The sequence below is a fragment of the Lates calcarifer genome, unplaced genomic scaffold, assembly GCF_001640805.2.
Source record: "Lates calcarifer isolate ASB-BC8 unplaced genomic scaffold, TLL_Latcal_v3 _unitig_950_quiver_259, whole genome shotgun sequence".
Classification (NCBI taxonomy): domain Eukaryota; kingdom Metazoa; phylum Chordata; class Actinopteri; family Centropomidae; genus Lates; species Lates calcarifer.
The window spans coordinates 935,417-962,000 of NW_026118117.1; the positions used below are offsets into that span (position 1 = coordinate 935,417).

General features: G+C 40.6%; 1 protein-coding gene across 1 annotated transcript; it reads right to left on the reverse strand.

Annotated features, from left to right (window-relative positions):
• Positions 1-6,913: 6,913 nt before the first annotated feature.
• Positions 6,914-24,391, reverse strand: bnc1 (basonuclin 1). The gene is made up of 5 exons (XM_018672098.2): positions 24,029-24,391; positions 15,587-15,689; positions 13,435-13,670; positions 9,747-11,839; positions 6,914-9,290 (listed from the first exon to the last, which is right to left on the reverse strand). The coding sequence occupies exons 1-5, from the start codon at positions 24,041-24,043 to the stop codon at positions 8,474-8,476; spliced, it is 3,264 nt and encodes a 1,087-aa protein (XP_018527614.1). The 5' UTR covers positions 24,044-24,391; the 3' UTR covers positions 6,914-8,473.
• Positions 24,392-26,584: the final 2,193 nt, after the last annotated feature.

Genomic DNA, 26,584 nt, shown 5'->3' on the forward strand with positions numbered 1-26,584 from the left:
TGGATTAATACTTCCAGTGTGAGTTGCTGGTCTCATAGGAAAATCCAGAAGAGAGCTTTTAAAGATCTATCAGTGGTAAGAGCAAACTGGAACAATTGCCACTGACAATGTGAAAAATTCTTTTTTCTTTTTCTTTGTTTTTTTTTTTTTTAAACCTGCAGCTACCATGTACACTAATAACAATTGGACCCCCTTTTTCCTTCAGGCCTGCCTTAATTCTTCTGGCATAGATTCAACATGGTGCTGGAAACATTCCTCAGAGGTTTTGGTTCATATTGACATGAGAGCATCACACAGCTGCTGCAGACTGGTCAGCTCTTCATCCATGTCGCGAATCTCCTGTTCCACCACATCCAAAAGGTGATCTGTTGGATTGAGATCTGGTGACTGTGGAGGCCATTTGAGTACAGTGAACTTTTTTCACTTGCGCAATATAGCTAGGATTCTGTCTTTCTTTCTATGGCAGATGCTGAAAACCCAAGTTCATGCCTTTGTTTCCTCTAGACTGGATTATTGTAATGTTTTGCTTTCAGGACTACCATGTGTTAGCACTAAAAGTCTACAGATGGTTCAGAATGCTGCAGCTAGAATGCTAACCAAGTTGAGAAGGTTTGTCCACATTACTCCAGTTCTAGCCTCCCTTCACTGGCTCCCTGTTCATGTTAGATCAGACTTTAAAGTTCTCTTAATGACTTATAAAATTCTAAATGGGCTAGCCCCCTTATACCTGTCTGATCTTCTTAACCCTCATATTCCCTCCCGTGCTCTGCGTTCTCAGAGTGCAGGGCTGCTGTCTGTCCCCAGAGTTAAAAAGAAGTCAGCAGGCTGCAGGGCCTTCTCCTATCGAGCTCCCTTCCTCTGGAACAACCTTCCTATTGATATTAGACAGGCTGACTCAGTTGAGGCCTTTAAATCCAAACTAAAAACTCATCTTTATGCCTTAACTTTTAACTAGCATATTATTCTGGTTCCTATTTCAGGATACCATGTTTCCTTCGGGCGGGTTGGGTCAGTCTCAATGTATCAGTTAAGCTTAGTAGTTATTACATGCTGTCCATGATGTCCTGCTGATGAGATTACTATTAACCGTCCTAATATCGCTGCATCTATCTAACTGTGTGTTTCTTCCCTCAAGTACATCAGTGCCCAGGCTGTGCTTCTCTCTCTCTTCTACTGTCTCTTACTGCAGGGTTCTGCCTCTGGAGCTGTAGAGGCTCCTGCTGCTCCTGTGATCCAGCTCAACCCATGATGCTACAACATTTAAACATTTATTAGTGTTAGTACTGCTAATGTTTCACTGTTTTGTCATTATTATTCCTTTAGCTATAATTATCATCATTATTATTACTATTTACATTTTGACTTAGTCTGTGTATTTGCAATGTCCTTCTTTTTCTCAAAGTGTTTCAAGAAAATATCCTCCACACCATTACACCATCTCCACCAACCTGAACTTGTGATGCAAGGCTGGATGGATCCATAAATTTTATGTTGTTTATGCTAAATCCTGACCCCACCATCTGAATGTCATAGCAGAAATCAAGACTCATCAGACCAAGGAGTGCTTTTTCTAGTCCTCTATTGTCCAATTTTGGTGAGTCCTTGCAAATGGTAGCCTCAGTTTCCTGTTCTTAGCTGACAGGAGTGGCAACCAGTTTTTCAGTGTTTCTCAGTGTGTTTCAGTAATTGTCTTCCTTTTGTTCAAACCATTAACACATTGCCTGTGCCATCAGTTCCTGTGCGTCACCTCCAGAACTCACAACTTTATTTCAGTGCCATTATGACTATGCCTCCCCCTGGTGGTGTAGCGTGTCTTCACAGGTCATTTGTAACCAGACTCACACAGCTCAAAATAAGCTTATTAAGGTTGTATCCAAAAGATACATACAATGAAAACTGGCAAGCCCTTCATAGCTTCTTCATCATGTTGATGGCAGTTGGACTGAATGAGCTGATTAATGTATTCATCCTGATCTGAGGGTTTTGATAACAGTGGCTTGACTGGAGGTGTTGGCGTGATGATCATAATGGGGATGTGACGGTCCTGTATGATGAAGGCTGTTTTACATCAAGCTGACTGGATGTAGAGTTCTGATAGTGAGGACTGAGCATTGCCTGCTGTTTAATTTACATGGCTGATATAAGAATATTCTGAATTGTTTTTTAGCAGTGATAATATTATACCAGAAATAGTGAAAGTGAGGTCAAGTACAGCTGCTACCGTCTCAAATATTAAAAGTTTCCTCAGCAAAAAGAGGAACTGCTGGGCCTTGCTGTAGACAAGAAAGAAAAAGACCAGACTCCATATTATGAGTTTTTTTCAATGCATTTAAGACACCTCCACCTGATCTTCAACTGTCAGTTGAAGCCTTTCAGTTCAATGTGTTAAAGCATTGTCAGATGTTAGCCTCGTCCTACAACAGTTTTAAACAGTATTGGTTACTATGGCTATGTCATGTATACCTGTCTAGCTTGACTTTATGATCTTACTCAAAATGTAACTAATGTCCATCATATTTGGGCCACCTGCACTATTTCAGTCTTTAGTTGTGTTTTCTTACTTTGCATCATTTCTAAATACTGTGAATGTGTTGTCAAATTGAATTTTTGGAAGATGTTTTTTTTCATGTGCTTCTGTTTTGTCTAGTTGCATGTGTTCTCTATGTCCCAGTACGCTGAATTATCACAGCCACAGTATAAAAACATACATAAAAACAACAATATTTTTCTCTCCTAAAACAGCACTAACCACTTACTTCAGATTTTTGCACAATTTTACATAAACTACCAGGCTTTATGTTGTTAACTGTTGTGGTACTCATTCATAAAGTATAATCTGTTAATCAAGGTCCACTATTCATCTAGTTAGGTTTCGCTGAGGTGAGGTGGAGGCATTGTCGAATGAAGACCTCAGAGAAGCTTGTGAGTGGTTTTCCACACCGTTAGGGGGCAATACAGGCCTGCAGAGGAGCAGATATTAGTACCAGTAAAGATCAGATTTCTAGCAGTAGGGGGCGGACTAGCAGCAGTTCCCTTTCCTGTGCTGGTATTCCCACTGTGATTGAGCTGGATCATTATTGCATTTTAATTTGTGTACACAGCTGAATTAAGGCTACAGACTGATCCTGCAATACCAGGGAATTCTCAGTCAACTGAGATTTTATCTGTAAATTGAATATTTTCTATTGTCTTTCTTAAGTGCATACAACTTAACAGCTTACATGATGGTGTACATAATAACTATGTGGGGCATAATCAGATTTTTTCTTTCATGGCAGGACATTTTGGGGCATATTAATGGCTTTGGTGAACATGTTATGGTCAAGAGAAGGAGAAATATTTGCAGCCTAAAAGTGAAACTTTCACTGATGCCTGTTTTCTCTCTCTCCCTGTCCCCTCTCTTCTTTCCTCTTCTTTTATTCCTCTCCACCTCCACCTCTTCTTCTTCCCCTCAGCCTAAAGAGTATTTGGAAGAACAAAAGTCATCTGCTGTCCATCTGGCTGCTGTGCTGGGATGGTAATACCCCCTCATACAATCCATTCCACCCCCTCCCACCCCTACCCCCAAATCCTCTGCCTTACCCTCGTGCACCCCCCTTCATCGGCCCTCATCCCCATCCCAGGACTGAGCGGTGGGATCCAATGTCAGTGCCCCAGAAAGACCCCTCTTTCTGGAACATGTGGGGGGATCTGTGTTGTTCAGAGGGCTCAGTTTCACTGTTTGGGATTCTCACAGAAATGTGCACCTATTGCTTCCCAGGTGCTGTCTCATTGCAAACTTTCAAGATATCAATCTGATGCTGATGTATTCCCATGAAAAGAATGAGAATTATTTGGTTTTGTTTTATTCTCCAGAGACTAATCAGTTTATTACAGTCACAGCTCATCATGTTGGTTTACCACTGTAATATCCTGTACACTATCTGCCCAGCAGCAAACAGCACACAAAGTTAGCAACTGACTAGTGAACTTTTAAGGGCGATTAGCTGCTTAAGAGCCATATTTTTAAATCAGGAAATGACAGAGACCAAAAACCAATGGAGAATAAATACTGGATTTAAACATGACTCCATGAATGCAGATTGCTCCATGTCTGCTGGATGTATATTTAAGACATTATTTGTCATTATAACAGCATTATTTAAGCTAATGATATGCTCAGGTTTTGTTTACAGCTTGTTCCACTGCCCCCAAGTGAATGAAAAATAAATACTGACACGGACAAACATGTCCAGTTATTTGAAGAAAATGTTTTTATATGGGCAAATAAAAATTAAATGATTAGATGGCCTTTCTTTCAGCCTAGTAATCTTTACAAAACTACTAAGCACACAAGAAAAACACCTGTGTGCAGAACTTCCACAAGTACAGCAGCTGAACAACAGACAGCTGAGTTAGTTCATGTTCGATTTTTAGTTCAAATAAGTTTGAGTGTTTGATCATCTCATCTCATTTCAGAACTAATCAGATTTTTTTCTAACTCCATACCATCTTGAATTTAAGATATGTGTAAATGTTTTGCCTAAATTGAAACATTTTCAGCTTGAGTCTAAATCTGAGTCTAAAGTCCTAAATTTGTTGCACACAATTTGTGTCTATCTTCGTCTCTTCACATTCAGTCTGAGCACACCTTAAGGATGGTGGAAAGGCCAAAGAAGATCAAGACAAGACCATTTCTGATGGTAAACAGATTCAGGCTTCAATGTTCTGTGTATCTCTTAAAAAAGGAGATTGAACATGTTTTCTTCTGTCAGTGGTCAAAATCAATCTGTCTTAAACACTGCAGCTTTATTTCAGCAAACATGCAGGGAGGGATCCATGCTTCTTAAAAATAGCCCAAAAGATGCAAGTTGTTCCAGATAGAGATACAGCTCTGTGGAGGAAGTTGAGCAAGTGCACCACCTCTACAGATCAACCAGGTTCTCTGCTGAATATTGTCGCCTACATACAACACACAGGAGGGACTGAAATAACCCATTGTGCCCTCTCTGAGTGGTACTAGATTTCTGCAACGTGCCAGAGAAAAAGGATGGGGGCCACTTGTCAGAACTGGGTTTTTCAGCTCCTAAGTGATGAGGAACAACTCTGCAGGCTCGCTAATGTACAGTAAATGTGATGGGTGGGTTGAATTGTTGAGTTATGCAAGGCTTTCAGCCCTCTGTAATAGTGCAATACTTTGGCATGTTGCGTAACAATTTTGTCCTCCTCGCTTTTTCAATGTGGGCCCAAAGATACTTCCACTGTCCCTGGTCCATTTCCATCTATGCCCTTTAACTTTGCATAGCAGTATTACAGCGATTAATTCACCTCTTCAATAACTGTAAGAGCTTTTTTTTCAGGCCATGTAGTGTATGCCATTTTGAGGCAATGCAAATTTGAATCACTGCTGAATGTGAATACCATCTCAGTGTCTCCTCCATTTTATCGTGCCAAAAGAAAAGATCACAAAAATCTAATAATATAATCAAAACAGTATTAATCGAGCTCCAACATAATATTCCTTGCCAGCTGGATATTTTTCACCTCTGTGTAACACTGACTGTGTGTTTTCTGTGCATTTAGACATTGTTTTCGATCACCTCTGAGTTTACATATTTGTCTCTGTGTCTCCAGCTGTATTTGGTTCTGTTCTGTTCTTGCTGTGAAAGGGTCGAGCTGAGGTTGAGGTGAAGCCAGTCATTCTGTGGACTACACCTCAACCTGTCAGTGAGGCCTGATGGCAAGATAACCTTTGAAAACAAGTCCTGCTTAACAAGCCATTAGGTCTTATGAGTTCTAAATCCAAATTTTTCTTGAAACTGGTGACATATCTTTCTGGATTTGTGGTTTGTGTGTGTGTTTTCGGTGCACATTGATTACAAATATTAGTAATGTAAAATGAGACAAAATACAGCAGGTCACTCCAGACAATGACAATGAGTTTTCTCCAAACAAACTTATTTCATTAGACGGATATTCTCATTCATTTTAAAAGGACAGTTCAAATTACAACAAAGTTTATTTTTGTACTTACCTCTGTCAACAACTTGTGCTGTCAGGTAACTAAGAAAATATGTTATTTTGTTATTTTATTGAGCTTATCCTTTAAAAAAATCACATTTTAGTTTTACCTAACTTGTTAAGACAGATATCATTTGCAGTGAAACTGTATGTTATCCTTCCAGTAGCTGTGTCCATGTATCTGTTAGAGGCTCATCAGTGTTGCTCCGCCTAACATTGAGTATTACAAAGTCTCAAGGGAGTCAGCCTGGATCAGATGATACTGCTGCTGTCATGAGCAAGGCAAAATGAATACTTATAAATCCTCCACTTTACATCCTTTGTTTGCCTTGTTGTGCTTCAACACATATACACACATATATATGTATATAGTACATATATCTAAATTTCTGGAAGAATTCAATACTTGTATATGGGAGGGGGGGTTTAAGGTCCTCGTCCAAGAAGATTAAAAATATTAACATTATTTTGGACCTTTATTATTACAATACAAAAACACCCAAAAAGCTTCAAGACAAAAACTTGCTAAGGGAGTCCACTGAGGACAACTACAACCATTAGATCTGAGAAAAATATTTCATTTTTGCTCTCCACAATGATTTTACATTAATTTGGCTTAAGTGGTGCTCAAAATAAATTGGGTGCTGCACCTAAGTCCTATAATCACAGGGAAAAGCCTGTTATAGCAGATCAGTGTATGTATTGTGTGTGTGTGTGTGTGTGTGTGTGTGTGTGTGTGTGTGTGTGTGTGTGTTTGAGTTCATATGTTTACATATATGTATATAAAAATAAGATGGTTTAAATTGGTTCTTGGGTGATGTTCAAATTTGTGCTGAAGCTTGCTGAACTTTCAACTGTAATGATGAATGTTATGATTGTGCTTATTTTTCAATGGATAGAGGACTGAATAGAATGAGCCTTGCAAACATATGGCTTTTTATTTAATTGGAATGAATATTGTAACATTAAATCAAAGGCAGCATGAACATCTATCAGCATGGGTCATTTTTGCCCTTTTTCGAACAAATCCAAATAACAAACAAACAGAATCTTAAAACTGGCCCATTGCATTTAAATACAGAATGAAAAAAAAGCAAAATACAGAGCAAAACTAGAACAGTAAACCATGGTGAAATAATCAGACATACAACACAATATTCTTGTTTGTTTTTGGAAAAAAACAAAAAAGAAAAACTTAATGTTAGTGGTGAACTTTACCTATTTTATACAGTATATTTTTTGGTTTCTTTCAACAATTTACTCTATTCACAGAATATACAGTTCAATAAACATTTTTGTTTACCAGTTCTTCTTTACGGTGTGATCTAGGGCCATTATTAAAAATGCTTTTTTTCATCATTGTTTCTCAGTGTCTGACTCATTCACAGTACATGCTTCCAGTTTCCCAGCATTTCTTTCTGCTGTTTGTCCAGTCAGTCAGGATACTGCATGGAACCAAAAAGACAATACAAGAGCAATGTCTTAATCAAGTCTTTTTTTCACCCTGATCAGTCAAAAGTAGTTTTTTGTTTGTTTGATTGATTTTTTTTTTTTAATTATTTTAATTCATTTTTGTGTTCATTTAATTTTATTTTATTTTACAACAGAGCCCAGGTCTGAATATGGCTGTTAATCAAGTAGATGAGAGAAGACTGGGCTTGCCCTTTTAATACTGCATACCTACCACACATTATGAAGGGCTTTCTATACACACCTGTGAACTGAAAAAAATCTTTGGTAAACATTAGCAGTATGCAACAACCAGAACAGTATAGACAAATCAGATCAACACCATACAATAATTTATTGGTCAAGCTCACAACACTATAAATTTTTAACAAAGACTCTTTGAAGACCATTGTCCAAATGAATAAAATGACATGTGGACGTTACTTCACTACTGCTTTTGATCAATACATGATGCACAGCCTCACAAGGAAGATCTCACAACAAAAACACCAGAAAAAAATCACTCACGTGATACAGTTTCATGATTCAACTCTAACTTGGACAACACACAGAAAAATTCAGTTCATACAAATGAATTTTTTTAAGGTCTAAACTGGACTGTAAGGCAAACCAATACAGAGAAATCAGTACTGCATTACTACCAAAGACTGAGACTTGTCATGGTTCTATTCCTCAACACAAACATGGATGTTCTGACAGGTGTATGTTTCTGTTTTTGTTTTTTATTTATTTTTTATTTTTTTACAGTATGCTGATATGTAAACAGACAGATGCATATAATGTTTTATCAACTTCTGTTTTTGCAGAAAAAGACATTGTTGCCACAACAAATGAACTCCTGATTGTACTTTCTTTTTTCTTTCTTTTTAACAAAATATGACAACAGAATGGACTGTAGTATGGACTTTAAAAAGTGCTAATTGGTGAGCCTTTTTTAGGTGCCCTAAAACAAAAAAAAAGACAGAACAAAAGAAATCAGTCATGTTGGCATGAATGCAAATTCCTACTCATGGTCCATCGTGGCACCTGAGCTAACAGCTAGGTTCCTGTGGAGGTTTGGGTTCTGGCTGTGCCTGTTTCTGCTTCTCACAGAGGAGAAGGATGTATCGCAGCCAGGGACTTTACACTTGTGAAGCAGTCGTAGATGGACAGTCTTGTAATGGGCTCTGAATGTGCCCTTGTTGCTGTACACCTTTTGGCAGACGTGACAGGTTATTGGAGATCCACCCCCACCTCCCTGAAGTCCGCCTTGTCCTCCCCCAACACAGCCAAGGGTCCTCTCTCCCCCAAGTGCCAAGTCCTCGCCCCCGGGCCTTCCCACACCAATCCCATCACAGCTTTCATCACTGTCCTCCAGCACCTCCTCACCCTCTTCAATCCCTTCCCCTTCCTCGCTTCCAGCTCCGTCTGAGTCCCAGGAAGATCGTGCACTGCTGCTGCCATGAGGCGGGGCTAAAGAGGAGGTGCTCAGGTCCAGGACTGCCACATCCTCCCCATTTACACCATCTTCTCCTCCTACTCCTCCTCTTCCTCCTAATCCCTCCATCTCTCCTATGGGCGATGCCTCGGCACTGTCTGGTGCAGTAGACATTTTGCTCATAGGGAAGACCAGGCCCATGCGGTTGTGTCCCCGAAAGATGACAGAGGTTTGACTATTTGGCTCTCGATGGAGCAGGTCTCTGTCCCACTGGTCCTTGCAGTAGTCCAGGCCAACAGAGTCCCGGTCTCTACAGTGGGATGAGGGCGGATAGAGGGTGCTGGCTGGGCTGAATGAGTCTTTGGTCAGTAGCTTGTGGTGCAGGTTCAAATTTGCACTGTGTCTGCAGAAAAAAAAAATCTGCATTAAAAACAAGACTATTTTTGTAATGCTCAGATGACTAAGGTCTTGTCCCTAAAATGCCAAAGCAACAGAAAAATGCAAGAAACTCATTTTTAAGAAATGCTGGGCAAGTGCAAACAAGAGAATAGAGTCACAAGTCAAATCCACTTGCTGAATATGAAAATCTGTACATCAATGCATGTGGTGTAATGAGCCAGATCATTTCTAAAACTGATGCAAGAAGCAGTTGTGCTTTTTATATTGCATGCACACCCTGTTGCACCCTGTGGACATAAGTTGATGATAAAATTTACACAATTCATGCAGCTACACAAATGTTTTTTAGAGGCCAAGAGTCTGCTGTTTCCATTCTAATCAAACTAGAGTAGATTACTGCAGGGAGAAGAAGAAGAAACGAGAAGAAGCAGCAGCAGAAGAAGATATGGTTTCCTCTCACCTGTCTCGGCTCCTGCGGGAGGGGAAGGCAGCATTGCAGCCGTCCACTGTGCACATGTGCATCTCCTTGAGGTGGACATTTTGGTAATGCATCTTCACGCTGTAGGGGTTCTTAAAGGTCTTACTGCAGATTTCACAGTGGTGTGGCAGGTCAGCATCTGGGTCAAAGTGAGACAACCCTGAGTCACCGTAGTCATCAACACAGCCATCAGATCCCTCCCTGTTGCGGTCTATGAGCTGGAGAGTGCCCCCGTTACTCAGCCTGTGCTCACCGTCATCCCATTTGAGCTCGGAAATTTTGCCCACCCCATGCATGGAGTTTGCATTTTCCCTCTCCACCCTTTCTTCATTGCCATTGGGTTCGTGACAGAGTAAGTTGTTGTCACAGTGGTTCTCCATCAGTCTGTTTTCGAAGGGGGAGGATGCACAGGTGATTACCCCTGTTTCAGCTTGCCTCGGCCCATTATCTTTGTCATTCTTCTCTGTCATCTCTCTATCTAGAGTTTGGTCCAACAGATGCTTGGGGCTGTCCCTGTCCTTCTCTTCACCAGTGTAAGCACCTCTCACCTGTCTCTCCTCCCCAGCTTGTCTTGTGCACATATGCTCTTCTCGGCTACCATCACATTCCTCCTGGTCCCTGCCCTGTAAAGGAGCCTCATCCTCAGAGCTGCCTCCCTTATCCATCTGCTCATCTCGCTCCACTGTCTCCTTCTCTATCTTTATTGGCATACTGGACTTCCGTGACTTTTTCTTTGGTATAGGATCTGTTATGCAGGGTTCAGGAGCTGTAATGGGTTTAACAGGTACAGAGGAGGACAACAGAGGAAGGGAGGGTAGTGTTCCTGGAGTGTTGGCAAGCTCTGCTGGAGTTACTAGGCTGCGGTAGAAAGGCAGGACAGGCTGTACTGTTTTTAAGTTGGGAAAGAGGATGCCACTCTGGGCCATGCTGGGGAACGAGCTGTTGTGGAGCTTAGAGCCAGCATCCACATGGCTTACCATGTAGCTGGGCACTGATTTATGGCTTTCTGCAGAGCAGACAGGGATGGAAGTGCCATATTCAGGCCTCTTTTCTCCTTGAGAGCTTTCATCTGCAGACATGCTGCCCCGCAGATCTTTGTCCCGGTTGTTGCGGTTCATGGGCATGTGTAGCCGCGGGTTTGGGTTGGCACTATGACGATTGCGACTGCGCAGTGAGCTAAACACCATGTTGCAACCCTCAATGGTACACTTGTGCTTAATCTTCAGATGCACTGCATTGTAGTGGATTTTCAGCGTGCCTTTATCATAAAACGTCTTCTCACAGGCATTGCAAAATACACGACCCTTCTTCAGAGAGCCTCCGCCCCCACTGCCTCCTGGGACCCCTCCACCACTACTCCCGTTCCTGTCCACAGAGCGCAGTTTTCCCTCGGGTGACATCTGTGTTACATCAGAGCTCATGGAGGGCGTGCAGGGTGTGGAGGGTCCATCTGAGTAGTTGTCACTAGTGGAGAAGTCTTCTGCTTCAATCTTGGTGGTGGTGGAGAGGCTGTCCATTGGCTTGTCTCCACTTCGGTCTAGATCAGTAGTGAATGAGACAGAGCTAGATCCTAGCAGGTTGTTCTCTGGAGGTTGTGATAGAGGGAGGGGGTTGTCCCTCCCAAGACCGTCCCGCCCTTGATCATCTCGTCTCTGACTCTGCTGCTCCACTGATCCACAGCATGGCTGCTGCTGTTGCTGGTGCTGCTGCTGCAGTGTCCCTGTTTGTGAGCCAAGAAATGGTGCAGGAACAGAGCCTAACAGCTGGAATGGCAGCATGAAGGCCATGCTATTGATGAAGTTTTCAAAGTGGTGCATGCTGTTGCTGCTCAACTTATCGACTTTGGATGTGGAGAGGCTGGCAGCAGTGCGTGGGGTATTGCGCTCAATGAAAGTGCGGATATCTGAGTTGGTGCGGGTGCTGGGAACTAACACGGCCTGGCCCTCCTTGTCCTGCAGAGCCATCAGCTCCACTATGGACTTGGTCTCACCAAAACGCAGGAACTGCTGCAGTGTAGCGATCTCCTCCTCGAACGTCATGATGGCCCACCGGTCTAGCACCTTTCCTGCTACATCCTACAGACAGAGCAGTAAGAAAGGGAACAACCGCATGGTAGAGGAACAGGGAGAGGGCAGGGGTATGAAATAGATTGAGAAGGAGAGGGAAAATGATTTTTTAAAAAAAGAGAAAGGAGAGAGCAGTTGCATCATTAGCATTATATGTGTCTTTTGGGTTGCTAATACATATTCACAGAGTGGGTTAGATGACACACCCTATAAAGCAGACTGACAGGGCAGCTAAATAAAGGAATCAGATGGAGTGTTAATACAAGCAGGCAGCAGAGAACCCTGAGAACCCTCATTACACAGACACTCAGTGTTTCATCTTGCAGGTCATTTTTCTTCATTTAAATCATGTGGGTTTACGAACTCTGCATCCACAGAGACAGATGGAGAACACACACATCTTGGTGAGAACATGCATGCAAGCATATAGCAGACCCATTCACTCATATACACACTCCAAAAAGCATGCAAAAATAAATATGTGCACAAACATACCGCACACATATGGGCACACAAGAAAGAGAGGGGTGATCAGAAGGCACCACACTGATCATGCGGGTCCTCTCCCCCTTAAACCAGCAGTAATCACATGTGAGCTCAGGCATCTTTGAAAGTGAGGAACCGCTTCGTGCCATAACCGTGATTAATATTTCATCACAGAGCATTCATTGGGCGCCTGTCGAGGATTCTGACTCTACATTTGCCATTAGATGAGCTAACATGAATTAAACGCAGTCCAACTTGAATACTTGATGATGTACTAATCGAAGTGAGCGCCCATGCTGATATGGTGCCTGCAGCCCAGGCCTCAACTGGCTTTGGCTCTGGCTTGAGACAAAATATGGAGCAAAAGACATAATATTTACAAATCTACCCAGCACAGTCTGAGGACCTCCACGAGTTGGTGGTACCACAGCAGCAAGAAGGCTACATTAGCAGGGTACCAGGAGAGTTCATGGCATTGGTTGCTACATCATATCCCTACTCCCTCTTGTCTTCAGCTATGCTTTGCTGAACCCTCTGCTCCCTGCTCCTCCCCTCTCCTTCTCTCTGTCGCTCCCATCATAAACTCTCACTTATACTTCGAGTTTTATGTTCCAATCTTGGCGTCTAGGATAATTTTTCAGGCTTTTCCATCCTTAAAAGAATAAGATTCAGCACTATGATGAGATTGTTCAGATATTGAAATCAGTAGTTCAGCATTGTGGAAAATAAATGGCTTTCCTTACCGGAGACAGATGAAAAGAATGGTATCAGTATATGCTTTAAGTCTAGCTTGGCATTAAGACTTCAAGTTCAAAAACAGGCCTACCAACAGCAATAAAGCTGATGTAGCTGAAACCCATGTAAGAGCAGAAATATTAAACCAACAACTTGTGATTTTGTGCGGGGAGTTAAATGTTGGAACTATTTCTAGTGATCCTGGATTCTAGCACTTCCTGGTAGCACTTCCAGCTGTGCCGTGTGGTTGGCTGATATGACTGGTGAGCACAGTTTTTGGTTTTGGTCTCTGTATGGGCAAAAAAGGCCATTTTTCCCATACAGAGACAGGTGTTGTTTGCTAATCAATAGCTCCAGCAGGTAACTTTAGAGGTGTTGCTCACCTGGAGCACGTATCCTCGTATGTAATCCTGCAGTGTCCAGTCGAGGGCGTTGAGGATCTGGATGACCTCCTCCTGCTTGAGGACAGAGAAAAGGCGGTCCAGGAGGATCTTGAGGCGAATGGGGATGGCTTGGGTGCCGTACAGCATCAGGCTGCAGATATCGAACACCACGTTGGAGTGCACAATCTCCACCTGGCTGCTCTGGTACATGTGGTGCACCTTAAGCTTGCTCAGGGCTAGAATACATACATCAGAATTTACTGGATTAGATTACATGAATCTATACTAATCCCTGCACTGATATATAGGGAGGATGGAGCAAAGAGAAACTAAACTGATGAGTGTGTTAAAGAGAGAGGGGCCTAGAAGAAGTATACACAATATATTATTTATAAATGTAAGGAAACTAACAGATTTTGAAAAAAAATGTAGTATCAGACCAAATTTATGTGTGGATTGTTTTTGTTAGCTGCTGAAAGTTAGAGAGTTATTTAGTAAGAGATGTGATTTAGATAAAATAAAATAAAATAAAATATTGGAATACTCTATGAACAATAAATAATAAATAAAAGAGTACAGAGATTACACCATAGCTATGTATATACAATATGTATATATAATGTCAGTGTTTCATAGATACAGCGGTATTCTGACTTAGTTGCAGGATATCAGGACATATGACCATCTGGACAGGCATATTCCACATTAATGGATAATGTCAATTGAGTATAGCAGTTGTGGAAATGCTGCTTAATTTCTATGGCATTTGAGTTTGTTTTGAAGAGCTCCTGAATAATATGAATATGTGCTCATAATAATCAGTGATTGTAGAAAAAGTATGATACAGCAGGCAGGCTAACTATTACAATTAATCCAACAGTGAGAGAACAATGGCTTAAAATACATGGTACTGAAAAGAATTACTGAAAACAAACAAAATATGTGAAAACCAGTCTCATATTCTGACTTCTGGAATTTATGCATACACTCAGTTTAGGTTTTATTTGTCCAGGTTTTGAGACGTCTTTACAGTACTTGAAAATGACATTTAAAAATTTCACAGTAAAAATCCAGAGGTGTGGAATCTGTTGACTTTGGTCTTTTGATTGTTTTTTTTTTTCTTTTCCTTTTTTTTTGTGAGTGATCGTGTTACAAGACACACTAAGACACAGCCTGTCATTTTGATTTTAAATATTATCAAGTCTATTTTAAAGCAGTAAAATACAAATTTAAACACTATTCATTAGTTCTGTAAATATCTATTATTAACTGATGCTCTGTTTAAAAATTTAAAATGGTGACCACACTTACCTTGTGGTCAAAGCATAATAATAATAGAATTCATAATACATTTATATATAAATAACCTTTCAAAACATGGTTACAAAGTGCTTTACACTAAAAACAAGGATTAAAAATAAAAAATCTAAAACATGTATCTAAAACAAGATCTATTTACAACAAATTACCAATAAACAAATATACTTGATTAACAAAAAGCCATGAAGCAAAAGTGAGTTTTAAGAGGAGATTTAAAAGAGGATACTGATTCTTAGATCCTCAGGCAGTGAGTTCCACAGCTGAGGGGCCTGGACAGCAAAGGCCCGGTCACCTTCAATGACAAATTGATTGTGGAACTGTGAGTAGGGCCTTGCCAAGGGATCTGGACCAATCAGGGTTTTTAAAACAAGCAGTAAAATCTTAAAATCAATTCTAAAACTCACAGGGAGAGAATGAATGGGCAGCACGGATCGTGTGGTGTGGCTCCTTCTCTTAAAACATGCAAAGAGCTGAAGGGTTTAACACCCATTTAACACAGAAGGCTGTGTGACTATCAAAATAATAATAATTGTTTCACCTCTGAAACATTTTTTCCACTGTTTATGCTGGATAATCCACAGAACACACTGTCATCAGATCTTATTTAAACTTTCCTCTGATAAAATGAGACCTAGGAAAAATGTTGACAGTGTGTTATCCTGATAAGTTGAGACATTTTCTAAAGATAGGTTGCTGTTGAACTGAGTCATTTTGCTACCTTGTGGGCACAAATTCATTCACATTGTCCTAGGTTGCAGGCAGAAATCTCAGAGACAGAAACTTCAAAACCTGGACAAATGAAACTGGTAGAAATTTTGCAGTAAGCTCTTACCGTGTGCTACCCAGCCATGCTTGCAGTTTTCACACTGCCTCCTCTTCAGCTTCCCAGGCTTGAAGCTGTCACAGTTACAGTTCACCAAGGTGCAGCAGATCGCCTGTTAGTACAAAAAAGACAAAAACATGTGAGATAAAAAAAAATCAGACGAAAATTCTGTCCTTTTTTTTACAACACACAGAATCGCTGTATCACATATTTGAAACTGCTAATCTCCTCAGCACTTATCACTTTAAATTTCCATAACTGACAGAATTATTAAGCCTAAGACACTGTGTTTATGGCTGCTCCATTGCATAAAGTCAAAATATTGTTGATGTCTTGTGTCATTTTGTACCAAAATTCAGCTAGTCTTATATTGTACTGTTAGAAACTCTGAAATCTTGAGTAGAATTTGAGCCACCAATAGAGCTAGCAAGTGTGGCTGGAGTTCTATTTCGCCATATTTCTAAAATCCGACATTATTGATGTTAGGCCCCTTCTGTATTTTATATTAACTGAAAGTGGTCACATTTCTATACATTCAGGAAAGCAACATAATAGCACTAATAGAGAATATGCCTTCTAATCCTTGTGTGACTGTGCAGTCAAAAAAAAAAGTGTTTGAGTGTGTGTATAGCTGTAGGTATGCTTATTTCATAAGAACAGTCAAGTTGGCCATGGAAAATGAAAGAGCATGATTGTCTTCAGCATTTATGCTCTCCCACTGTGTATCACTCATTGCCTGGTTCACCCTGTGAGAGTAATGTTAGCTCATGCTCAAGACGTCTCAGACACACCTGGACCACAGAAATCATCTCAGTCAAAGGCACTGATTGATGCACATACACACACACACACAGGTCACAGTACTCTGTCTATTAGCTCATTTGCAAATGGGTTTTATCTTTTCAGGACAAACATGCAGAGAAGCAGAGAAAGGCAAAGTAGACCAACACATAGAGACTCAAAGTGAGGAGTGAATGGCAGTAATGAGTCAAGTTTTCTGGGTAGCTGCTGACTTGGCACCAACCCTGCGGAGTGGACTCCAGTGCACTGATACACTAAAAATGACTCTACCTCCCCTCTCTCTCTGCCTTGGACCAAAAAAAATCATTTACACACCAGGAACTGAGGGAAAAGCATCATCAGATTTATGATCAAAGCCAGTGTTGTTAGTGCTACATGCTGAAAACCTCAGAGTGGCTGCGCTACGGCACCTCTCTCCCTCTGCATCTATAATGCATGATCAGTGGGGTTTTAGTGTACATGAGCGGCATGCTTAGCTCCTCACTGGAGCTTACTCCCTCTCCACGGGCGGAGGAGGAAAAGTGTGGGTGGGTGGATGGGTAGGGGCCCTCCTCCTCCTCATTTAGTCATTCGCTTGATTCTGTGCTCAAGGCTGGACTTGTCCTTGAGATCTGGCATCACATTATTTCACCTTACAATAACCTCTCATCATTAGGACGGATAAACTGACCTGAGATGAAGGTGGCAGCAGCTACCTGGCCTTGAAACAGAGTGTGGTAGCTCTGGCCTTCAGTCCCATGACATCCGTTTGCTTTGCTTTTCTCTCTATCGCCCTCTCTGTCGGGTTTTATCTCTGGCTGGGCACCACAGCCTCCTCTGGACAGTAGTGAGGTGTAAAAACCCCTTTGCTCATCTCTCAGCGACATAATCCCATCATTACTGAGCACCAAGAACCAACACGGCCCAATTAGACTAATCCCATCCCACTGTGGGTGCATACACCCCTCCTGCTGCTGCTCCCCCTAATATACATCTCAGTCAGGTGCATGCTCACACACACACACACACACACACACACACACACACACACATATTCCTGTATACAGTGTACTCCCAGTCATTTATCTTAATTAGCAGCATTTCATGAGCTCCTGAGAAGAAGAAGAAAAGACATGGCAGCACAAGGCCAGCACTGCTGTGGCTCTTGGTGCCATTGTAGTGTACTGTACTGTACTGTACCCCCACATTCCACCCCTCACCATCTCTTTCTCTTTACTGTTGTCACAACAGAGCTACAGCTGTTCGCATGCATCAGTGAAGTCAATGACAAGAAGACTAATTGCACAAAATGGTTGATGCGGCTGGGTCAGTGTTTTTGAAGCCAAAACTAACACAGTGTCACTTTCCTTATTTCAGTGATGTATAACATTGTCAGTGTTGCCACACATCAACCTTTACACATACCTTGATTTGAACTGATTAGCATTTTGTCGAACATGCTGTTGAATAAATAACAAAAGGCATAGATTTGATTTAAAGCTGTGGGGGGGCACACAATAAAATAAAATCAGAGGTTAAAAAAAAAGGACAAAACACTATTAGAAATGCTATTCAAATTGCTGTATTCTTCGTAAGCATAATTTAGTCTATACATTTCTAATTATAATTCATTTTGTCCCTTTCCAATGAGAACACAATACAGAGAGTTAGTGCAGCTTGCATTATGCCCAAAAGGCTAAAACCTCAGGTGCAAAAAAAGGGAAGTTTATTTATTAATTAAAGGCCACCATATGAGTGTGTCAACATTTTTATCAACTCACTTACTGTTGGTTTACTTATGTCATGTGAAGAGAACTAAACAAGCAACATGACAGCTGAGCAAACGCCAAGCCAAAAACAAAAATGTGATTTTGAAAAATGAAGGGGGAATTAATGCTGTTGAAAACACATCCATCAGTATAGAGTAAAAAGACATCTCGTAAGTGACTGTGTCTTCTCCTGATGCGATGAACCTATACAGCCTTAGTGTCTCGGAATCTGTTTATCTCTACAGTCTGTCTTGAATGCATGAATTGAATGCATGGATTTATACGCCACTGGCAGTACTGTTTTGACAAACCTAGCTTTTTTTCTTTACTGTGAATTCACATATTCAGTCTCCTTGTGTATGCCTTGATTCTGCCACCAGTCCCCAGTCCCTCAGTGTCTATTTGTCACTCTTAGAGACTGTACTCTCAGCGCTCAGGCTATGTAGGATGGATGGAGGCCATGAAGGAAGGTTAAAGAGGGAGAAGGTGAGGTTAAGAAAAGAGAAAAGCACGAGGGCAGAGGCAACATATCATGATGACCAAATCCTCAGTGATTACCTGCTCTCTGAGGTGCCTGTGTGTGTGTGTGTGTGTGTGTGTGTGTGTGTGTGTGTGTGTGTGTGTGTGTGTGTGTGTATGTGAAATACATTTCCACACTGAAAGACACATACAATAATAATAAAAACACATGAAACACAAGTGATGATTGTGTTGGATCTTCAGGTTAACTTGTATATATGTGTGTTTCTACAGCAAATGTATCATATCACCATGATGACTGATTTTAATTTGAATCATTAAAAATTCAAACCAGGCTGTTTTCTGTGTTTCATGACATGAGCAAATTTACTTTCTCAGTCCACTCTGTGCGATCTAACAATGCTGAAATCATATTAACAACTTAAAAATGTCATTTTTGTGGTGACCTTGAGATACAGAATATCTGGATGTCAGGTATAAAAAACACAGTATGCACACACACACACACACACACATACACACAAGAAATAGAACAAAATAGTTTTCACTGGCTCTTCAAATAAAATCTTGCCATATGTCCTGAATAGCCATGGCGCTTTAGAGACTCAGCAGAAATGAACAGCTGCTTGGACTGAGACAGTTCAGGGACGGACGGGGACTTGTTGGCCTAATGCAGTGGAAAACTAATCAATTAGCAGCAGCCCGGCACTAACTGACACTCAATGGGGAAACAAGCGGTGCTGGTGCCAAAGAGTGAATAACAACAGGGCTATCAACAGCTCTGAGGAAGTAGGAGACTGATGGCCAAGTGAGAGGGGATCAGATTTTACTACAAGCCATTAATCAGTTAACAAGACAATTATGGCACAAGAGAAATAAAAAAAGAGAGTTCTCCTGACAGGTAAATATAAATGATCACTGAATTGCATGGCACAAATTATTAACATTAAAACTTTGCACAAATTAAAAACATTACCCCTTGCCATGTGGTTAGTTTGTAATTTCAAGAAGTGAAAACTAGCTTCAGCAATGTCATTTTCCTACATTTACTTATTAAAAAAACACACTATAAACACTATTCTCTACAAAGGCAATGTTTATGAGGGGTTAATAAGTTGTAACTTATTAACTTCTTAATGATTATCAAATAATTTATCAATGCTTTATAAATCATTTGTAGACATTAGGCAATGTTTATTCTCCACAAAACTCTCTCTTTTTTAAATACCACTTCCAGCCTCTCAAATGTGTGAAGTTGCTTGATTTTTTCTGTTTTATATCATAAAGTCCATAAGTTCATACCTTTCGATTTGGGATTGCTGCTGGAAAAAAAAAAAGACGGATTTCAAAAAGTCACCTTGGAGTCAGCAAACTTGTAAAGGACACTGTCTCAATTTTTTATTTTTAATGACAAAACATATCAACAGAGTAATCTATAATAAAAATAAATAAATAATATAAAATGTTGCTGTGTTTAAATTTGCAGGAAATATGTAAAACAGTTGCTATTTATCCATGACAGCAGTTATATGATAGATGTGACAGCAGCTTACATACTGTAAATTGAGAGCAAAACTCACATAGATTTTAGAATGTAATTTAAAAAAAAAAGATTTTGTTAAAAACTACTAAACAATTCAGCAATTGTTCAATACGGTTTTATTCTTCTAAATTAAAGGGCAACATATATAAAACAAAAACAAAACAAAGACAAAAACTGCAGCACAGCGATCAAGAAAAGCTGAACATTCATACACTGACACACACACTGAACAAATAAATATTTCATCCCAGCCAGAACACGCAGAAAACAGGAATTTAGTGGGAGGACAGTGTTCCTGGTACCACTCACATACCCTGCTAATAAAGCAGACTTCCACCAATAAACCTATCTTAGCAGCAAAACTTGCACTGACTACACCTGGCCCCACCGCCGCTCACAGTCTATGTCTGCCCCGCGTGTATGTGTCTGTGTGCACACTGCACTCATGAATAAATCACACCTTGAACCAAGTTGTGTATGTGACAGCGAGGTAGTAAAATGTTAATTGATGACAAGAGTTAGTTAAAGTGAGCTTACAAAACATGAGCTGCTCAGCAGGAAACATGATCCTGCCTCAGCTTATGATTTAATGCCACTCCACTAAGAAAGAGGGAGCACACAGCAACAGATAAAAATCATTCACTTATGACTCTAAAAATGATTACATCAAGTTTTACATGAAATATCAGAATTTTTATACACAAACTTCCCTCTGCAAAGACATCAAGCCTGTGTTTCATTTAACACCTTCCTCTGAAGTAAACTGCCTGTCAGTAGTAGGTCTTAAAATTCACTTAGATTTTTAAAAAAATTAAAAATAAAAAATAAAACCATGAGCGTTCCTTTAAGACTGAACTGAACCTGAAAAGGAGAAGACAAACCCAGGAAAAGCCAGGGCGAGTGCAAGTAGTGACAGGCTGTGTTTGAGCCTATTAAGAGTCCATACAGCCCAAAGACAGCGTGAAAAACTCATTATTTCAAACTCATCCAGCAGTCAATCACATCCAAGCACACAAACACATAAACACACTACATGTTTCAACACTCACGCAGACAAAAAGGTAGCAAATCTTTACCTGAATATCCATAAGAAAATGGTTGGCTTCTTTAAAGGAAAAAAATCTTAAAAGACAAAGAGATGAGCTTGTGCAGGGGTAGGGAGGGGGTAGAAAGGGGCGAGCCAAAGTTTGGTTGGCTTCCTGGTGTATGTGGCTCCCCGTTAGGAACTCGGAGGGAGTGTTTGGCTCAGAGAGGGAGTAAATGAGGGGAACATGTTAGTACACTGAGTCTGAGAGAGTTTGGCTCCCAGCTACGCTCTGATTAATATCAGATCTCCCTCTCTCCTCGCCTGCCTCTTGACAATCTTGTCACATCTGGCTGACAAATCCTCACAAGCCTTTTGGTGGCGGCGCAGACGTACAGGGTGGTTGCTGTGTGTGTGTGCATGTGGAGTTTAGGGTGTTAAGGGGGAAGGTTGGGGCCAGGAGGGGCGGATCGCAGCTCAAGGAGACGCTAAAGGGGGTAAGAGGCTGGAGCAAATACACACACACACACACACACACACACACATACACCCTGAACCCTGTCACCCCCACCCTCCTCTCATGGATGGACCATCATGAACCTAATGAAGCTGACGAAGTTGGCAAGCTACAGCCACCAACAACACACACCCAAACACACTCACATTAATACACACAAAGTGAAGAGCAACTCTGTAAAGATGAGCAGGGGCCCTAGATCTGAATCATTTTCTGTTCAAATGTGTGTGTGTGTGTGTGTGTGTGTGTGTGTGTGTGTGTTGTGCCCTGGGGCCCTGCAGCACTAAAGAAGAACAGAGAGACACCCACAGAAAGAGATGGAGGTAGAAACAAAAGATGGAGAGAAAGAGATGCGGCAGGAATAGAGACAGGACATGAGTGTGTTAAAGGAAAGCCACAGAGGACCATTCTCTCACACAACAAATAAATCTAAATCACTTCCATGGATTGCTGGAGTGACGGCCTCTCACTTATTTATTTTTTTATTTACTTACCTTTATTATTTATTTTATTGATAATTCAATAAATAGATTTTTAAGATTCTATTTGTTTTATGAAGAAGGTTGTTACTCTTGATATTTGTAAAATAAAGACTGAATTAACAACTAAAACCAAGCTAAAGTCATTCAACTGTGCAAAAAATTCAGGTTAAACTGAACTTATTTGATGTTAACAACAGTGGCTATTCATCTATTTCACTCGCTTTAAACTCCTGATAAAATATCATATATCATAGCAATCCATGAGACATATTAGTGCATTTCTGGAGTTCTTAATTCACTTTTTTTATCAATATATTTTACAAAAATTGGTAAAACAATTAGCTGAAACATAAATAAGTGAATAATTTCAGTTAGCTGAAACATGAAGTCTTTTTATCTCAAATAATAAAATAAAAGAATAATCCCCTGACACTTTACAGCATGGACAATTGCCTTTGCTGATCAGAGAGTATCTATTCAACATGGATTTCTTTGATGACATTTATTTTTATGACATATTGTGGAAGTCTAATTCCAGCCTGTTTGGATGCAGCGCTCTGCTCTGACTCTAACAGGGAATAAACCACAACTGTTTCTCCTCCAACTGTTAAACACACACATACTGTACACACACAGGCATGGAGAGATTGCTTTGCTGCTACCGACACCACCACCACCACCACACAGACAGCTCAGCTAATTGTTACATTATGGCTGCAACAAAACATTAGGCTGCTGTTAAATTACATTCCAATAGGCCGTGGCCAGCGGCCAGAAGGCTACAGGAGGCCAGGCTGCTCTGCTGTCCAAACTACAGACAGACAGATGGGTGGATGGAGAACTGGTCCAGGTAAGAACTGGGGGCTGGTTCTCTCTCCCCCAGTAGTTTTTTTTCTGACAAGATCTTGTACTATAGTATAGTACAGACAAGAGTGGATGTGGTGCTCAGGACTGAATATAACTGATCATGAAAACAATGAAGTAAAACTGATAAAGCTAAAGTTAACAGAATAAATGAGAAAAAGGAAAGAAGAGATTATAATTTCAGAGAAGAGAATGAAATAGAATAACAAGAACAAGAACAATGGAAAAGAGTCATATACTGCACAGTAGGAATCCTGACTTGAATGTGGTTACTGTCATTGTTCATTGGAAGTTGTCTGGCAGATTCTTGGAAGGCATGTAAGGACAATCTCTGTCCACACTGACCGGGGTAAAGATGCTCTCATTTTGACTTCTTCATCAGTCGCTCAAAGTGTCTCAAAGTCACAGAAGTGTTTGTTTTTTGGAATAAAATTTGAGAACTTTCAAGAAAACTGACAAAACTCATTAATTACCAAAAGCTGGCATCAAATATCTTGTCTGATTCAAAATTCCCGTGTTCGCTTAGTCTTTGATCAGATTGTCCCTAATTTAAATTCATATTTAGCCAATTTTGGACTATTTAACTCAAAGTTCTCGAAGAGCTGCTTGCGTTTAGAGAGGATTTCACATTTGAGAACTTTGGTCTTTGGTGAACCTTTTTGCTTAATGAATAAAAAGCTTTCTACAGATCACTTTACAATGACTAGTAACAGCATTTACAGATTAATCACAGAATCACAGCAAGACTTATGTCCATATCAGCATGTTTCCACTGTGCATGTGCACATAATCATGAAATGTAAAACATGTATATATCTCAGAATTTGCACATCTCAAGATAAAAGTCCACACTACTCCTGTCTGTCACTTCAATCTACATGAACTCCTTCCAGTTTGTCTTTGTTAAGCATGTCCTTATCATGTGTGCAGACAGCGTGTGTGAGAAGAGCTGGAGTAGATATAGAATAGCAGTGAAAAGCCGTCTCTCTTACCTCAGCCATTATCATTTAGTCGGATGTTTCCAAGGATACCGTGGAGTTTGCCATTCCCTGTGAGTCCCACAAAACAACTGCCTTCAACTCTCCTGTCCGCACAAGTACTAACGCAAAAGAGCCATCACACCCAGCAGCGTCTCCTTCAACAACACAGACACACATGTACTCTGCTTCTCTGTCTTCTCACACACATAGACACACTGAGCCACCAACACTCACTCCACAAAAAAGAGAAGAGAAGTCACTGTGCTTTTACTCTCACTACACAGATGCACACACACACCTCCTCTGCTTTCTCTCCTCTAATGTTGTCGTGGACTGGCTCTAAACTACTCAAGATGTTGAGTGTATGAGTGTGTGTATGTGTGTGTGTTGAAACTGGGCACAGGGGATTGGAATGAGATCCTCCCACTCGGCATTCTCACCTCAGGAGCTGCCTGCTCCCTCCCTAGCCTGTGCATACAACACACACACACACACACACACACACACACACACACATAGAGGTGTGTGCATGCTCTTTCACGCATGCAGACACACACACACACATATACACGTCTACCCCCTAAGAGTCACAGGGCAGTCCCCTCACAGCTGGCTGGAAGAGGGCATGACACTCATCTTTCACAGAGATTTGATCAAAAGGAATCACAAAGGCTGGAGGCTCTCCTAATGCAGTCAGGGGAGACTCTCCCTCTTTCCCCTCGCTCTCTCTCTCTCCGTCTGAGTAATGCCCTAAATCAACGCTGCCCCTCTCGGTGCACACAGCTCAGTGTGTGTGTGTCTGGATTCACCTTAACACAGTCCCGTGAACAGCCTCCATAACAAGTTATGCCTTGTGCCGTCAGGAATGTGTCAGTGTCTGTGTTGAGTGTTTCTCTGGAAGAGGGGGACTTCACACATGACAAAAACAAAATCTGTATTAATGTAAAATACGTGCACCTTGGGTTGGGTATCAGACCATAACATGTTTTTGGCACTGACCAAAATGCATATTGAAAACTTTAAAAAATGGAAAGCTGGCTCTAAAACCAAAAGTTCACCAATTTTAGACTAATTCATTCAAAGTTTTTGTACAAGCAGCATTTGAGAACTTTAGCTGCTTTTAATTTTGCAGGGAAGAATGTTTTTCTCAAAGTAATGAATCAGAAAAAAACATGGCATTCGAAACTCAAATAATAAATGTACGGTGTTTGTTTAACAGCTAAATACATGTGGTGGGATAAATAACAGTACCCATGGTAACAAAGGAGGCACGTGTTTGGTGGGCCCTGAAGAGCTTTACATAACAGCAGTTTGCATTACAGCAAGCATGACTTTTAATATGGATTTCCAATACAAACATATTTTTTGAATGAAGCACTACATTGACTAAAGGAAGCAGAGTAACAAAGTAGCAGGTTTGGGTGGATGGTGGGCATACAAAGTGCACCAACCTTGCATGAGAGACTGGGATTTGGTTTAAGCAACGAGAGCACCTTGGTTGCAGTTTTGGTTAAATTCAAATCAACATGTCTGTATTAAACCAGACCAGGATCCTCAACTAACCTTAACCAAGTGCTGTGTGCACGGCCATAACCACTATATATTTAGGTAATGCTGCTGCCTCGGTGCCTACAACTGTTGGAGCCTGCACAGACGGGCCCTTCTTTATCAATTCATTTTAACTTGCCACTATCATGTCATGACATGTGGAAATTACACTTAAATGGTATACATTAAGTACTTACAGAACTCTGTGAGCCAAGCCATCTACTCCATTGTGTCCTTAATGTCATTCTTAGTGTCTCCAATAAATAACCATGATTAGATAACACTTTTACATAAAGAAACATATAATTGAAAAAATCAATTCCTGTTTTCATTCAATGTTTCCTCCCATTAAATTAATGCTAAAACATAAGGGGACTTACACTACCTTCATGTCATTAGATGGAGGACCAAAATGGCAAATGTTCACATCATCAGACAACTCAAGAGACTGTATGATTGTGGAATTAATCATGTGAAGGTGAAATATTCTGTGCACAACAACAGTATACTGATTAAATTTGGGATTAACCTTGACTTTTTGACTTTTCAGACTTTCCAAAAGACACATTGTAGTGTTTTACTGAGGTTGAAATTGACTTGATCGTCAAATTAGTCCAAAATAGTGGCACCTTTTCATGAAAAGTGACTTAAAAGATTGAGAGATTAAATTAGTACCCACTTATTATCAGCCAGTTCACTGACTAGTCACTTTAGCTCTAAAGTTAATTGAATTGATGCATATACCCTGTTACAAATTAAAAACTGGTGACTGCAAAATGACATAAAGGCATTGGAGAAGAGCTTTCAAAGTGGTGACACTACTGAAATGTTGACAGGGTGAAAGAGGGGGGCCACTTGCTACCAAGAAAATATTTCATTTCTTGTAATAATCATTTCTACAAATGTGTGTCTCAGTTCACATAAAGTCATATATAGGATAGCTGCCCCTTTGAGATCCATCAAATAGGGGTCAGTTTTACCCTATGTCCTTTACTCTACCCTTTCTGCTTTTGTGTCTTT